At 36.4% G+C, this 17,565-nt stretch overlaps 1 protein-coding gene across 3 annotated transcripts in view; it reads left to right on the top strand.

The window, feature by feature from the left end:
* Positions 1-17,307, top strand: part of SHPRH (SNF2 histone linker PHD RING helicase) — an 82,822-nt gene extending 65,515 nt beyond the window's left edge. For all 3 annotated transcript variants that reach the window (XM_040238635.1, XM_040238636.1, XM_040238637.1), the window contains 5 exons: positions 8,502-8,594; positions 9,262-9,348; positions 10,118-10,296; positions 13,597-13,677; positions 15,089-17,307. In XM_040238635.1, the coding sequence (XP_040094569.1) occupies positions 8,502-8,594; positions 9,262-9,348; positions 10,118-10,296; positions 13,597-13,677; positions 15,089-15,185 (537 nt within the window). In that variant the 3' untranslated portion in view covers positions 15,186-17,307. The remainder of the gene's footprint in view (positions 1-8,501; positions 8,595-9,261; positions 9,349-10,117; positions 10,297-13,596; positions 13,678-15,088) is intronic.
* The last annotated feature ends 258 nt before the right edge of the window (positions 17,308-17,565 follow it).

Raw genomic sequence — 17,565 nt, 5'->3', positions numbered from 1 at the left:
TTTTAACTTCATGGCTGCAGTCACCATCTGCAGTGATTTTGGAAGCCAAGAATATAAAGTCTGTCTCTGTTTCCATTGTTTTCCCCATCTATTCCCCATCTATTATATTTACATATAATATCCCCCATAACCTTTGGGTCCAAATAAAATTTTTAACTTTTTTGCTATTGCTACCTTTTTATCTCTTTGAAATAATTATTCAAAATACTTTAAAGAACAGGATGTTTTTGTGGCTAAGTGCACTTGTAAAATTTCCCACCTAGGCTGCCTGGGTGGAGTTTCCACTGGACTTTATTGAAGAAACATGTGAAAAGCCCAACCATTTTCCCAGGCAAGAACTTGACAAATATTCCTGATTTGTGAGATCAATCGTATATAAACTGTGTAACTGCACTAAATTGTATCTGTCACTATCAACTTGGGTTTTTAGCATGGTGAACAGGTGCAGACAGAAATAAAACAATGTTAACTGATCTTACTCAACTAGAACTACTATGGACAGCACAAGCAAATTGTAAAAGTCAGCTCTACTTTAAAAGAAGTCCAGAATAAAAGTAATGAAAGTCAGAAAGTCCCAAGACAGAAAATTACTTCCTCTGTACTGTTTTCCTAAAAATAGGAAACATTAAGGTTATTTGGAAGTTACAAACCAGTAAGAAAACCTAAAGAAAAATCTGTGACCTATTACCAAATTATAGCCCTAGTTATAACTGATGAAAAACTATAGTTCTTTTGGGGGTGTGAGGGAGCTAAATTGTATAAATTTGTCTTTTTAAAAGTGATGTTCTTCAGTTAAATGAATTTTCAAAAAAAACTCTAATCTCAGGATTTTTGACTCTTATACTAAGTTTAAAAGATTGCAAAAAATCAATCCGAGTAATAGCTGGAAAATTTAAATACTAACTCTGCTCTGTTTCAGCTGTGATTGTCCCATTTCTAACAAGGCTGACACTCCTTTCCTGTGGCAGCTAACAGAGGCAAGGCACCCGTTTGACCCTAGAGCAGTGAGAGGTGCTGTAGGTACAATATTACACAGCACTAGAGTAATCACATAATTCAGAAGACCAGTTCATTTATAATAAAATGTGTGTTAGTTGCTCAGTCATGTCTGACTCTTTGCAACCCCATTGACTGTAGGCTCCTCTGTCCATGGAATTCACCAGGCAAAAATATTGGAGTAAGTAGCCATTCCCTTCTCTAGGGAATCTTCCCAACCCAGGAATCAAACCTGGATGTCCTGCATTACAGGCAGATCCTTTACCATCTTAGGCACCAGGGAAGTGTTTATCACTTAGGATAAACACAATCCCAATTGTATCATTGATACACTTAAAAGTTCCCAGGATTACAATTACAAATCTCCCACCCATTCCCCTAAAATCCTTATTCATCTGTCAGAAATCAGTATAATGTTACTTTTTAGTGGAAGTAATTTACACCAAAGATTAAAATAAATTCAGAATGAAATGAACGACACTCAGTGAAAACTAACGTTCTCCTTCATCCATCCTACTTTGCCTTGCCACTGTGAACAATTTCTATTTTTATTTACAAAGATCACCTCTATGATTCTCAGTAATATGCATCAATTTTGTTTCTTAAAGTACTAGCTTTAGACAGTATCTGCTGACTCCTCACTATAAAATAGGAAAAATTAATGCATCTATTCCTCCTTCATTCCTTTCCTTTGTATTTTTATAATATTACCATTTTTATATTATAATATTTATACATCTACATTTTGTTATATAAATACTTTTCATTACAGAACCAAGTAGAGTGATTGAAGTCATGCAGAAAGGAGCAGAATCTTGATCCTGTATCATTTAAATTTCACTTTTCAGTGAAGAATCTTTTTAAGTACCCCAGTCTAATAGAAGTTCTCACTTTTTTAGCTAGCTTCCTGCACTTCCGTGTCAGCCTTATCTGATATCATTATTCATGTAACCCTTATTCTTTGATTCTTTTTTTCACTGTGCTATAACTGCATCAAGAAATTTTAATATGATGAGCATGTGAATGGCAAATCAGTTTTTGCACTTCTAAAAACGACTTCATTCCGCCTTCACTTTAGAGTCATAAGTAATTGGCCTCCTTACTATGAGACATTATTTGACATATCTTGTATATATTAGTTTATGTGTATTTCACATGTATAGAATATATAGAACATACATACTAATATGGTAGCTCAGACAGTAGAGAATCTGCCTGCCATGCAGGAGGCCTGGGTTCAGTCCTTGGGTTGGGAGGATCCCCTGGAGAAGGAAATGGCAACCCACTCCAGTATTCTTGCCTGGGAAATCTCATGGACAGAGGAGCCTGGTGGGCTACAGTCTGGGGTTGCAAAGAGTGGGACATGACTGAGCGGCTAAGCACACACAGCACACAGTGTGGTGTGAAGCTGTTAAAGATGATGTACAAATACTCAGTATCTGTAAAATCTCTAAGGATATGGTCTGCCTGCAGAATCTAGACATGAATATTTTCTCTGATGTTTGATGAAAACTGAATACATTCATCATCTCCATTGTGTTGAGTTTTTTCTGATGCTCTTCAGAACACAGCAGACACTGTAGCCTTTAATTCTGCCAGTGGAGCTGAGCCTGACCATGAGAATCCATAGATACTACGAAGGAAAAGGTGTGGGAGAGGCATATGGATGGATTTAACAGAGGAAATAAGAGAAGCTGAAGGAAGGAGGACTAAGACAGTGAAGAAGGGTTATAACAGGCAACGAACTGTTGGTTCAGTCATGGATTGCCAAGCTCTGCTTCAGAGTCCACAGTTTTCACTTCTATTGTATAAGTCACTGAAAAAAAAATACAAAGCAGTACTAACTTTCTAGTCATATAGCACTATTTTTCTTTTGTTCATATGAATCAAGTACAGGTAGCATTTTGCTGCTCCAGTTGGAAGGTGCCATGTCTGTTCTCCCTTCTCCAAGTCAGGAGTCTCAACAGATAGGACATAGATGTGGAGGGAATAGTGTGAAGCCAACTGCAATCTCTTTTCTACCATACTCATGGATTTTTCTAAGGTGCACCCTCTTTCCCCAGTAGTAAGACCTCAGGGAATAAAAAGTCGTACCTCTCTCTAAGTTGCATTGGTAAAATATTTAGACCCGTTCTGGAGGAGAGGCGTTGATCAAAGTCTAAATAAATTAAATATTAGTTGATTGTTTTATTGTTAGAATTCTTTTAGTCTCCTACATATATGATAGAAACAAAACTCAGTTTTCTATCCTTCGCTGAGCACCAAAGAATTGATGCTTTTGAACTGTGGTGTTGGAGAAGACTCTTGAGAGTCCCTTGGACTGCAAGGAGATCCAACCAGTCCATTCTGAAGGAGATCAGTCCTGGGTGTTCTTTGGAAGGAATGATGCCAAAGGTGAAACTCCAGTACTTTGGCCACCTCATGCGAAGAGTTGACTCATTGGAAAAGACTCTGATGCTGGGAGGGATTGGGGGCAGGAGGAGAAGGGGACGACAGAGGATGAGATGGCTGGATGGCATCACCCACTTGATGGATGTAAGTTTGAGTGAACTCCAGGAGTTGGTGATGGACAGGGAGGCCTGGTGTGCTACAATTCATGGGGTCGCAAAGAGTCGGACCCGACTGAGCGACTGAACTGAACTAAACACATTTAACAGCTTTTAACGCAGTGTATGATTTCAGAATTTTACAAGAGCCTGAGAGTATAGAACTGCACACTCCAATCAAATTTAACTCTGATTTTTAAAAATGTTAATTATACCTACTTAAAATAGATAAGAAGCTACATGACCTTTCTGATTTTAGTTATGCTAGTAGATAGCCTCTAGGCCAGATTTCATGAGAAATTTTTTATTAACCTTTATTACTAATGGAGCTCTACTCTTTTTCATTGCTTTGACCCAATGATCTGGAGCTTTTAACTTTGTATTTAATTTTCTGAAAAGTGAAAGACCTGTGTATGTAGCTTCGAGATCTAGTCTGGTTTTGCTCATTAAATTATAAGCAGGTGAGCAAAAATCTTCATAAAGAATATTTTATAAGATCCTTCTGTTGTAAAGAAGGAAAATTCCAAATTCTTTTTCTTCAGTATTAACTATTACAATGCTCTTGGCTGCTTACCTCATGAGAGGAAAACCAGAAGAGGCACTGGCTTGGTCTGCATGGCTGTACTTCCTTCAGATGTCTCTTTTTATAGCTCCTCGTTGACCTTAGAGAGAACTTGTGTCTCAGAGAGAATGGCCACAAAGATACAGGGAAGAGAGGCAGAGGACAAATGAAGGGTCTTTATTCCAAAGCTCGGGCTTGGTCACTGATGCTTCAGAAACAAAGGAAAACTGAGCATTAATCATAGACTCAGGGTTGGCAGATATATATCTGGAAAAACTGGAGACTATCAAGAAAGGATAGGAATGAGGAAAGGGACAAGAACAATAGAAAAGGACAGAGGTGCTATAATTAAATGCAACTTTATCAATCTCATATATTAAGGAATAATCTAGCAGTTTGGGGGTGGGGTGTCTATTCCTATGCACCCTCCTAATTCCAGCTTAACTTTTCATCTGTGTGTTGATTGACATGACTAAAACATAAGCTGGGTTGGATTAAGGCTACCAATTTACATGTCTTGAGAATATTTATACTTTCTTAACACCTTGCACAGGGATAGATTGGCATCCCTTTTTCCTCTCCCATATCTTTTTTGCCTTTTCTATGATCACCTCCTATACAGATACAACATGTATATAATCCATCACCTTCTTCCTATTTCAGTCTGTTCAAAAAGGTGAATGTTTTTTTTCTGGAGCAGTGACCACATTGTGTAGTCTCTTCAGAAACTGGTAGATTTGAGCCAAAGTTCATTTATGCATATGAGATAAAAAGAAACATTAAGAAGAACAGTAGAATGTGGATAATGCTTATTAAGCTGGTATAATAAAGCGTTCACTTAAGTCACTTCCAAGTCAGCCCAGCAGTATAAGACTTTCCTTTGCTTTTCTCCATGTTCTGTAACATACGTTAGACTGTATGCATTTGGGAATAAGGGAGTATCTTCATCTTTGTACATCCAGTGCCTACTGTAGTTCTTGTCACTTGTGTGCACAGAAAATTTTTGTTGAATGATTTAAATAATCAAACATGAACTTGCCTGAAATGTTGGAGGGATTGAATGATAGAAGAATGACACAGAAGAAAGTCTGCCCTGTCTCTGATCACTTTTATTGACTCTGCTCTTAGACCAACCATGGTCTTTTCAGTATTATTTTGGGACTTTTGCTTTTCACTTGGAAGGGGAAAAAAGCACAAGCAGAAAAGAGAAAAGAAAGTTAAGAATAAGGACCTCTGATCCTAAGGATTTGAACTAAAAGTCCACAGGGTTGGCTGACTTTATTAACCTCTCCTATCGCTGCTGATAGGTGGGTGAAAAAAAAAAACAAGAGTTGATAAACCTGAAAGAAATCGTAACACCCTCCAATCACTTACTTCTTTTAAGACCAGTTCCCCAGATTTCATTACATATTTCTAACCCAAAATCCTCCTCAAGCTTGCTTTGTGTTAGATTAAATCTGCTTGTCTTTCATGACTGTTCTTATCTGAGTCTTTCTGGGAAAGCGATAGAGATCAATCATAAGATTTGATTTGCCTATTGTTGATCATTCTGAATGAATAAAAAAATATGTTGAGAGTTTTAAATTATATTCTAACCTCTTTTATTTTCATTTTATCTGTATTGTTTTACTCAGATTTGTTTGGGATTGAGAACTTTAAAAGTACATATTAAATTTTCTTTTACATTAAGTAAATTGGTTAAGTGTATACTATTATGGAAGACCATGCACGGCTCTAAGAGATATAAAAGTAAATGCCATTTAGTCCATGTTTTCAAGTAGTATATCAACTGATAAATGACAGAAGCATTCTATACTCAGGTATGATATCATATCAAATGATACTACATAGAACCATCGCAGGGCAGTTAATTAAAGAAAAAGCTGTTCCTTTCCAAATAAAATCTCTCATCTTTCCCTTATGAAAGACAAATTTAACTGTCAAACACAGAAAAGCCTAATAAAATCAAAAAGACATCTAGTTTATAAACCCACATACCATTCATCAAGCATTTGTGAGTTACTGAAACTAATATAATGTATTAAGACAGTACTTTTGCTAACACTATTGCATTTAATACAATTAAATGTGAACTACATATAGAAAGGTAGGAAAATATTTACAACATGAATTTAACATGTGCAGTATTTGAGTGGTCCTACAAACCAGTTTATTTTTATTGGCAAGGAATATGAACAGACAGTTCACAGAAGAGAAATTCTGAATGGCCAGCAAGTGATATTCAAGCTCATTCTCAGGAAAATGCAGATAAATGAAAATTTGTTTCCTCATTTTACCTATGCTATTGGCAAAAAATTGAATTTTAACAAGTGTACTAAGAAGCAGGCACATCTAAACTATTGATAGTTTAAATTTCTAGCATTACTAGGGTCAGCATGATAGGGAATCTACTGCAATCCAGATAATCTAAAAACTTTTTTTTAACCTTTGACCAACAGTTCCACTTTGATATGCCTAGCCAACAAAAACTCTGTGCACACATACCCAATCCTCTAAGTATAGTCACTGAAGTATTGTTTGTAAGAACAAAAAAGAATGAAATTAATGTAAATTTATATTAATAAGCAAATGTGAGAGTTGGACTATAAAGAAAGCTGAGGTGTTGGAGAAGACTCTTTGAGAGTCCCTTGGACTGCAAAGAGATCCCGTTAGTCCATCCTAAAGGAAATCAGTCCTGAATATTCATTGGAAGGACTGATGCTGAAGCTGAAACTCCAATATTTGGGCCACCTGATGCAAAAAACTTACTCATTTGAAAAGACCCTGATGCTGGGAAAGATTAAAGATGGGAGGAGAAGGGGACGACAGAGGATGAGATGGTTGGATGTCATCACCGACTCTATGGACATGAGTTTGAGTAAACTCTGGAGTTGGTGATGGACAGGGAGGCCTGGTGTGCTTCAGTCCATGGGGTCACAAAGAGTCGGACACGACTGAGTGACTGAACTGAACTGAACTCTAGTCTTTTCCTTCACAGAGTTACCAATCCAGGTTGGAATTTTGCTTATAAAAGGTTATTCTGTTTTCTTTTGAAATTTTTGTAAGAAGCAGCTTAATTTTAGAAGAGTTCATAGTTATCCTGGTGTTTCACTTGAAAATATCTTTGAAAATAAAACCTTGCATGGAACATGGAAGTTTCTTTCTTAACTGCTAAAATGATCACTTTATGCTAATTTCCTGTTTTCTTTTATGTGAGATAGTTTTGCTCTTATTTAAGATAATTTTTAGATTGAAACAGTTCCCTTATACTTTTTAACCTTTCAAGTATAACTGAAAGTCTACATATCCAGAGAAATAAATGTAGATATAGGACTTTAATATAAGAATTTAAAAATCTTCCTTAATTCTTTGTTGATGACTTTAAACTTAATAAAACTTTCTTCCTTATTTGTTTCTATTTTTACCTTTAAATATCTCTGTGTAAAAGTAATAAGGGGGCATGATGTGAGGGTAATAGTAATATGGGGATACTTTTACGTTTTGGTTACATCTGCCCCTCTTGTAGGGTGATCTGATGTCTCCGAAAGGTTACCAAGTGTCTACTATTTGGAGTATTAGGCTAAACGCTTTGTACACATTTTCTCCTTTAACCAGCACAGCAACCTTTGGAAATAAATATAATCATCATCCCTGGTTGACAAACTAAGGCTTAGAAAGGTTAGAATCTTTGTAACTAAGGAGCTGCAGAACTGGCAGTTGAATTTCAATTTATCTCACTCAGTCTCATGCCCTTAAGCTCCATGTCATACCGTCTCCCACAGCATTCTAGGAGGAAAACTTTCTCAATGAAGGCTTCAAAAACACGCTTTATTTCTTCATTTTCTTATTCCTTTATCTTAGAAATGGTTATGCAGAGTACAAAAAGCAGTTTTTAAGTGTTTATCTCGCTTTGCATAAGTCTGCCTCTGTCCAAGTGGACATCATTTGTACCTCTGTCATTGTCCTTTGTAATGCCCTTAAAAGAAAGGATGTTTTTGTGGGTTAGGTTCTTTACTATTTGCTTACATTAGAGTTTTGATTCATTATATTCTGAACAATTTCAGTGCCATCCTATCTAAAGTGATGTGTATTTTAATATATATTCTGATTATCTAAAATAACAAAGTTTTGTAATTGTAAAATATAGCCACTTAAAAAGCTTATCTTAGGGTCTTATGAATTTCTGGAGTGCTTTTTTATATTTGATTTTCTTGGGATATAAATCTGTAACTTCTGCAGTTTGAGGCTAAAGAAAATTTCCAGCAAATATGAAATGAAAAAGAATAAATACATATGTACCTATCATACAGTTTTGATGGTGTTTTACATTGACTTTCCATTCCCTTGTTGATTGGATTTTATTTGATAATAATGGGTTTTCTTCTTTGTGTTCAAAGGGCAGCCATTCTACAAAAGTGGAAGCTGTGGTCAGAACTCTGATGAGAATCCAGCTTAGAGATCCAGGGGCTAAGGCACTTGTTTTCTCAACGGTACAGTCAATATCCTCAGTGTTAACTTGGACTGGCTTTCTGTTTCTAGTCAGTTTATATCTGAGAACTAATTGTTAATGTTTGCCATGATGTAATTGAGATTTAGCATTACTGATCGACTTTTCCTTGTTAAATTTTTTTTCCTATATCCATTGGATAGAATTATTTTTAGAGAAATTTGATGATGCTTCACAAAGCAATTCCCATAGCTGTATTTTATGTTTTTAATATTAATTTTACTTAGGGATTTCTTATATTACTATTTTAAAATTGAAATCTATAAACTTGAAAGTCATTTCACAAATGTACTTGGTTAAGGAAAAGAAAATTAGCCTATTGAAAAAAAGGTATTGAGTAGAACTTCTGGTTTTCATTTTTGAAAGATAAATAGCCACTTCTGCTTATATATTCTATAATTTATTTTCTATTATGTTTATTTTAATTCATTTATTAAAGATGCTCATTTTTTTACCCTATCTTTAACCAGCATTTGATTTAAAATATCTTTCAGGATAGAAAATAATATTAATGGTATTACACTTGAAGTTTTTGTTTTTGTTTACTTAATTTTGAGGTATAAAGCTTATTTTGGTTTAGTCCCTTTTCAAATCCTTTTTACATGAAAGCTATGTGTAAATATTTGGTTTTCTGTTTTCTGTGTTCTTAGTGGCAAGATGTATTAGACATTATTTCAAAAGCTCTCACTGACAACAACATGGAATTTGCACAGATCAGTCGTGTTAAGACATTTCAGGTATGTCAAGAAGAATTTACTCATGTTTTTTGGAGTGAATTGTTGCAAACTGAAACTGCTCTTAACTAGCTTACTTGCATTTATTGTGGTGTGTCATATAAACCACAAAAACAGTTTGAGTTCTTGATTGACTATAAGATTAATATTTAAAGGCAAAGTAAACAAATTACATTTACTTTCCATCTATTCAGTTATACCCATAGCAAACCATATTTAAAGATCTTATGACTTGAGGTCCGTTTCTTTAACATAGGAAAAGATGGCCTATAGTATACCTTTTGAATGGACAGAGGCCTCATGCCCCTAAAATTAAGTTCTAAAAACACTGTATTAGGCAGAACTGCATATGGTCAAATTGTGCTTACCTCACACTCAGCACAATGACAGGAACAAACCTAAGAGAAAAACACCAAAAAAAGACCAAGTGAAAATTTAGCAGATTCATGTCTCTCATACTCACTGTAGCACTTTCTCTCACTCCTTCTTTCCTCTAAGCTCATATAGTTTCATTTGCATACATCACATGCACGTGTCTTGTGATTCTTCTATGTATTATAAAGAACATGAGAGGTTGTGTGACACTTTTTTTTTCTTAAAGTCGAGCCACATGATTTTGTTTTCTAAAATTTGTCTTCTTAACATTTAATTTTCTTAATTATTGCCTTTCACAATGACCTGGATATCATTGGGCATTTTAGCCCGAGCTGTAGTATCCTGCTTTTATTTTTGACTATCCAGCTAAAATTTAAATGTACCTTTCTTTTTTTAGGAGAACCTGTCAGCATTTAAATATGATCCCCAAATCAATATTTTGCTGCTGCCCCTGCACACAGGTTCTAATGGATTAACTATCATTGAAGCAACTCATGTTCTCTTGGTGGAGCCCATATTGAACCCTGCCCATGAGCTTCAGGCCATCGGAAGGGTGCACCGGATTGGACAAACAAAGTAAGGACTAAAGTTAGCCTCAGTCACATTTGCTCTTGTTTCTAAGATACAAGTCAGCATTTAAACTCTTCATTTATGTTCATCTTAACCTATTCATTTTTAGTGACTTACTTATATATTAAATTTTCAATTCTTATTATATGACCAGAAGATATTTTGAGATTTCCAGTGACTCTCCTCCAAACACCAAATCCCCACCTTCTCCCAGATTTTTCTCTTTCCTTGTTCATCAGGATAGTTTCTTAAAATACCTAAGACAACTATTAAGCTGAAGGCATCTGTCATAACTTTGAGAAGAACTGATTTTTGATTTGCTGAAGTAGCCAGTATTTAAAAGAAGCCATATCTCAAGCGTAACTGAAAACAAATAGCTCTTATAAATGCTTCCCCTTAGGAAAGTACAACCTTCCCGATCTAATATAAGAGATAGTTAAGTAAACCTAATAGTAAATATTATGTAGTATGTACTACTTTTATTCAAATATCAGAATGGATAATTGTCCTTTATACAGCCTCTCAGATGCACTACCTCCTGGATGTTAGATGCTTTCAATTTGTTCTAATGCATCCATACTCAGTTCACATCAGTCCTTCAGTCATGTCCAACTCTTTGCAGCCACATGGACTGCAGGATGCCAGGCTTCCCTGTCCATCACCAACTCCTAGAGCTTGCTCAGGCTCATGTCCATCAAGTTGGTAATGCCATCCAACCATCTCATCCTCTGTCATCCCCTTCTCCTCCTGCCTTCAATCTTTCCCAGCATCAGGGTCTTTTCCAATGAGTCAGTTCTCATTGGAAAAAGTGGCCAAAGTATTGGAGCTTCAGCATCAGTCCTTCCAGTGAATATTCAGGACTGATTTCCTTTGCGATTGACTGGTTGGATCTCCTTTCAGTCCAGGGGACTCTCAAGTGTCTTCTCCAGCACCATAGTTTAAAAGTATCAGTTCTTCAGCACTCAGCTTTCTTTATGGTCCAACTCTCATGTGCATACCTGACTACTAGAAAAACCATAGCTTTGACTGGATGGACCTTTGTTGGCAAAGTAATGTCTCTGCTTTTTAATATGCTGTCTAGGTTTGTCATAGCTTTTCTTCCAAGGAGCAGGCGTCTTTTAATTTCATGGCTGCAGTCACCATCTGCAGTGATTTTGGAGCCCAAAAATAAAATCTGTCACTGTTTTGTTTCCTCATCTATTTGAAGTAATGGGACCGGATGCCATGATCTTCATTTTTTGAATGTTGAATTTTAAGCCAGCTTTTTCACTCTCCTCTTTGACTTTCATCAAGAGGCTCTTTAGTTCCTCTTTACTTTCTGCCATAAGGGTGGTGGCACCCATACTAAGCACTTGTTAAATAAATATTGATTGAACCCTTGCTATATGTCCGGTATTATTCTAGACACTGGAGCCTTCCCTGGTGGACTCAGCAGTAAAGGATCTGCCTGAAATACAGGAGATGTGCGTTCAATCCCTGGGTCCAGAAGATCCCCTGGAGGAGGAAATGGCAACCCACTCCAGTATTCTTGCCTGGGAGATCCAATAGACAGAAGAGCCTGGCAGACTAGAGTCTGTGGAGTCACAAGAGTCCCCATGACTCAGTGACTAAACAATGATGACAAATATGCTCTACCCTGAAGATTCAAATTGAATAAGATATAATCTTGTTTCCCCAATGAGATCACTGTGTAATACAGGAAACAGATGATTTGACATATTATAGTAGAATGTGCAAAAATAGGAATATTGTGGTAACAAAGAAGAGCGTGTACTCTTGTGCCCTAGAGAGTCAGGAGAGGCTTCATTAGATTGAGTCTTGAAGGACTAATTACTCCAGAGTTGGCCTAGAGAAGGGTGCTCACACAGCAGAGAGTTGCTTGTGCGGAAACACAGAGAAAATCCACATGATGTTTCTCAGGACCATCAGGAGTTTGAAGTTGCCGGGGTATAAAGTATGTGCAGAGGAGTGGCAGGAGGTAAGGGCTTGTATGCCACACTCAGAAACATAGCCTGCTCAGTAAGCAGTGGCCGAGAGAGCAAACAATGGCTTTAATTTTAAGCAGGAAAGAGACATTCATCAACCAAAATATGACAAAGTAATATAATTGTAATAAAGGTAAGATTGTTCTAAAGTACTACCAAGTATCATTTAGAATGTAGTTATGTCTTCCTAGGTTTTTTCTTTGTTTGATTCGGGTTTATGTCGGGGACGGGGATGGTTTTGTTTGGTTTGGGGCCGTACCACACTGCATGTGGTTATCTTAGTACCCTGACCAAGGGAGCACACCCATGCCCCCTGAAATGGAAGTGCCGACTCTTAACCACTGGACCACCAGAGAAGTCCCTGTTTGTTTTCGCCTTGTCTTATATTTTTAAACACTGACTTCTTATTGTTTTCTAAAGCATACAGTGGGCTTATCTCAGATGTGAGACCACAAGTCTATAAAGGCCACTCAACACTGCTTAACAATCCTACTTTGCTTCCCTAGTATATAGATTTTTCTGTTTTCTGAGGAGAAGATCTGCAGTCTCTCTGTTCCTCCTCCTTGTTGAGGGAGAAAAGGGAAAACAGCTACAGTCAGAGTAGAAGTAACTCATCTTTCCATCACCAACTTGAGCTGTCTACCTCCAGCAGTATCCGTATAGTTCATTCAGTAAATTTTTATTGAGCTCCTTCTGTGTGCCAAGCACTGTTCTAAGTACTTGAGATGCCCTCACCTGGCTTAAATACTAGTTGTAGGGGATTGGTAGAGACAGATGGTAAACAATAAACATAATGAGTAAATACATATACTATGTTAGGGGCAGGGTAAGGAGGATTTAGCCACCCTGCAGGTGGCTGGGCAGGAAGGGAATCCAGCCTCCGTCCCCCTCACTGTATGCTTCGTCCCTGCTAGCCTTATTTCCGCCCCTCAGACTTTCGAAGCTTGTGCTCGGATGTGGCATTGATGTACTGCTGCTGCTGTCAGGTTGCTCCTCCCTGTCCTCCTCTGCTTGTAGCCACCTATTCTCAGCAGTCATGTTTCAGGTCATATGTCAGCCTCCTCATGACCTTGTCTATACCTAAAAATGTCTTCATGGTGTGTTTTTATTACGTCTTCCCTCAGTAGATACTGTAGATAGCGGTTCATTGAGATTAGCTTGTTGTATTCACTGTTGACCAAACCCCCTCATCCCAGCACCTGGCTTAGTACCTGCCACAGCAGATACTGACTGATAAATATAGCATGTAATATATGAAGTTTATTCATTCTAAACTGTTCTACAGGTGTTTTTAAACTTATCATTGTTATGTACCTTCTAGACCCACTATTGTACACAGATTCTTAATAAAAGCGACAATAGAAGAAAGAATGCAAGCAATGCTGAAAACTGCTGAAAGGAGGTAGGTAACAGTTCGCTTCAAGTGGAGACGGCAGAAGTGTTCCCGTTCATCTAAGGTTGTGTAAGCGTGTAGAACTTCTTCATCTAGATGATCACTTAGTCAACCAAAAGATGTAAGTGCAAGTACTTTTTATAGAGCAAGGTATTACATTTTGCCTATCCAAAATTTCCCAGCTAATACTCCAAGCATTCTATATTTGACTTAATTTATTAATAGGGATTATAAGTTGAGCAAACTCCAGGAGATAGTGAAGGACAGGGAAGCCTGGAGAGCTGCAGTCCATGGGGTCCCAAAGAGCTGGACACGACTTAGAGATGGAAGAACAACAGCAGATACATAAAAAAATATTTAAGTGATTCTGCTGTTAAAGAAACTTTATTTCAGAGCTATTATACTTTCAATCACCTATATATATTTTGCCAGTGGAGGGCTTTGGGAGAACTAGCCTACATTTCCTTGCCACGCTGGATTACTTTTTAAATGAAATCTATCTTTATGCCCAACCTAAAAGCCTTGGTCTGAAATCTGTAACATGAAACTTACAGACACTTGTGGGTTACATGCAAGTTAAAAGGTATGGACTTAAAACTAGGCTGGTAATTGTATTATTACTCTTACAGGCATAGCAGAAGCAGGGAGACTAAAACAGCCTTAATTTTAAAAACTTAAGTTTGAAATCATAAAACTTCCTAACATTTACTTCCTAATATATTTTCTTTCAATATTTGTTTTCTTTCCATATATGTTTTCTTGAAACATAAACTAATGCCTAACTGAATTCTGGTGAGATAGGTGTGATTGCAAGATAAACTCAGAAGAGATGATTGCCTTGGAAGGGATGGTTTCTGCAGAGGTATTAGTACTTTGCACAGTAAAGCGGCCATTGGAAACCAGAAATTCTCTTTCATTGGTGGTCTGTGGAAAAGAGAGAGGCTGCCACAAAAGCTTTTTGCCTCAAACATGAAGGCTTTTTCTTGGTGGTATTTCCAAATATAACAGAATTCAGTGATTATATTTAAGCTGCCTCAATAAAAATAGCAGCTTGAATTTTTCTTGAAATTAACTTTGGATAGTAAGACGGTAAGTTGTAAGGTGAAAGCCTTAGCAGTAGTTGGCAAGGAGTTTTGTTTATTAAGTGTACAGAGGAAAACATTTTATGGCAAAGTTTGAAAATGCTATATAGAAATCTTTCCTAATTTTAACAAGTTGTAATAATGATCCCATCATCTTATCGGAGTTTCTTATAACTCAATTACAAAAAATTAGGGACGTACTCTTATATTAAGAATATAATATTAATATATTTTTATGTCTTACATTATTATGAGACCAGAACAGTATATAAAGACAAACATAATAATTTATTTCTTGGGGTTTCTTTCTGATTCTGCTCACTTGGAAAATCCTGCAGTCACACGAACCCTTCCGCAAAGCATTCCGAGGCCTCTGTCTTGACCGTGGCTGACCTGGCAGACCTGTTTACCAAAGACACCGAAGACCTTGAATGAAGTACACTTGGTTCAGTCCAGACTTCAGTGTATTTTAAATTTTTCATAGTTTATAGAATAAAGTTATAAGTAAAACAATCCAGTAGATGTCAGTAAACACTGTTCTTAGTTGAATGAGTTTATCGCTTTTTTGGTTGTACAGTCCAGTAGTTTTTGAGTCCTTTTCAGTATACTATTTCCATAATAGCTATCAAGATCTTTAATTTTACACTCCTAATAAAATGTTTGGGCTCCCCAGGTGACACAGTGATGAAGAATCCACCTGCCAATGCAGGAAACATGGGTTTGATCCCTGGGTGAGGAAGATCCCCTGGAGGAGGAAATGGCAACCCACTCCAGTATTCTTGCCTGGAGAATCCCAGGGACAGAGGAGCCTGGCTGGCTATAGCCCACAGTGGTCGTAAAAGAGTTGGACACCACTGAGCGATTGCACACATGCACACACACACAAAAATACTTATTTTTATTCCAAAGAATATCTCTATCTGAGGAAATTAAGAGAGGTATTGTGTACTTTTCTTTTGATAAGATCAGTCTTAAAAAGAAGTTGGAATAAGAGAGTAACTCAACTCTTCTAGTTTTATATGACTCAGTATACTCAACCAAGATAGATCTCATTTTCGGAAGAGCCTTCAGTATCTTTAGCACAGGATTCATCAATATCTTATTAGTAATATTTTTAAAAGATGATGGATTATATTAGCTCCCAGTTCTTTGAGTAGTTATAGACTGTAACTCCATAAATAGTAACTTCAGAGTAATGTAGCTCCAACAGTAAGTTAATATTAGACAATTATTTCTTTTCTCTCTATCTTGCTACTAAAAATTGAAACACTGAACACTTTAAGTATTTCTGTTATATGTTAAATATTATCAGTGTAGGCAGTTAACATAGCTTTATTAAGTGTATTAATGTTTAATTAAAATTGTTTTCTCTACTTTTAATTTGTGTTCTAAATGTTTACGTTTTAAGATTGATCTGTAAATATTGCAGTGTCTATAATTTCAGTTCTTATGATTATAGCAATATGGCAGGGTGTTTTTATCATTATTACATACTAATGTCTTAGATTCTTTTTCTTTCCTATGTTCTTGTGTAACTAGACTTTTTAACCACTAATATCTAAATTTATGATGGGATTTGTTATTTCATTCCACTAGTACTTCCCTCAAGGATTAGCATTTGATCTTTGTAACAAGAGAATGTCATATTCACAGAAGCAAATAATTGCAAGTGATAATAACCCAGTGTTTCTTCTTCTGTGAAGAATTAATGGACTTTGAAATTGTTAAATAAGGAGTAGCTTGTTGTATCCTAGCCATTTGATGTAATACAAATGTTCTTGATTTATTTTCTTTGAGCCTTCAGAGTTTCAAATGACCCTCAGGACTCATTAACTCCTACTTAGTTGTCCAGAAAACTAACAGGAATATACCCTGGATCACATTTGTCCAAGAGGCTTTGGTGCTTAGTTAAGGTGCATTTTCTTATTCTGGTTTATAGAGTGACATAATCCAACTGAAGAAAACACACACACATTTTTGGTGCTTATTCTTCAGTTGAAAGAAGATATGCATTGATTCTTTTATATGAGATTAGACAAAACTATTATTTTTGTAGCTCTTTACGTGTTATAAAGAGCTTTCCTATACATTTTTGTGTTTAATTTGCCCACCAGTCCTGTGAAGTTGATGAAACTTACAACATTCCTGTTTTAAAAGTGGAGAACTGAGATTCAGAAATACTAAGAAATATGCCTATGACACATAGCAAGTAAACAGTGGAGCCCAGGACCCTTGGCTCCAAATCTCATGTTTTTTCTCTAAATCATAACTTGCTGCAATTCAGAAGGCCCTTGGTTCTAATTGAATGATGAACATGTTTCAGTATTTCTTTCTGTTTCTGAGTATTCTTTTTTGCGCTACAGTTTTAGGGAAAGTAATTTGATAATGCTTCAATTTTGTATAAAGAGAAATATAAAAATATAAATAGATAAATATACCTATCTGTATTAGAGAAAAACTGCTCTTATTTATTCCTGTAAAGTGTCATCAATTAAATAAATATTTTAGTGTAAATTGAAATTCGGGCATTTATTAAATTTCTGATCCATAGAACATACTACATGGTTTTCATTTTTTGTTTGTTTTGGTCTTTCAACAAAAGGTGTCAAAATTGTTTAAACCACAGAACCCTATATTTTATAGACATTTATTCTTTCTTCAAAATAGTTGTGACAGTTTAGTTGCTCAGTCGTGTCCAACTCTTTGCGACCCCATGGACTGCAGCACGCCAGGCCTTCCTGTCCATCACCAGTTCCCAGAGTTTACTCAAACTCATGTCCATTGAGTCGGTGATGCCATCCAACCATCTCATCCT

This window comes from Oryx dammah, unplaced genomic scaffold (assembly GCF_014754425.2).
Source record: "Oryx dammah isolate SB20612 unplaced genomic scaffold, SCBI_Odam_1.1 HiC_scaffold_4, whole genome shotgun sequence".
Lineage (NCBI taxonomy): Eukaryota > Metazoa > Chordata > Mammalia > Artiodactyla > Bovidae > Oryx > Oryx dammah.
Note: the sequence above shows the minus strand (reverse complement) of the source record. Positions and strands in the feature narration are given on the sequence as shown.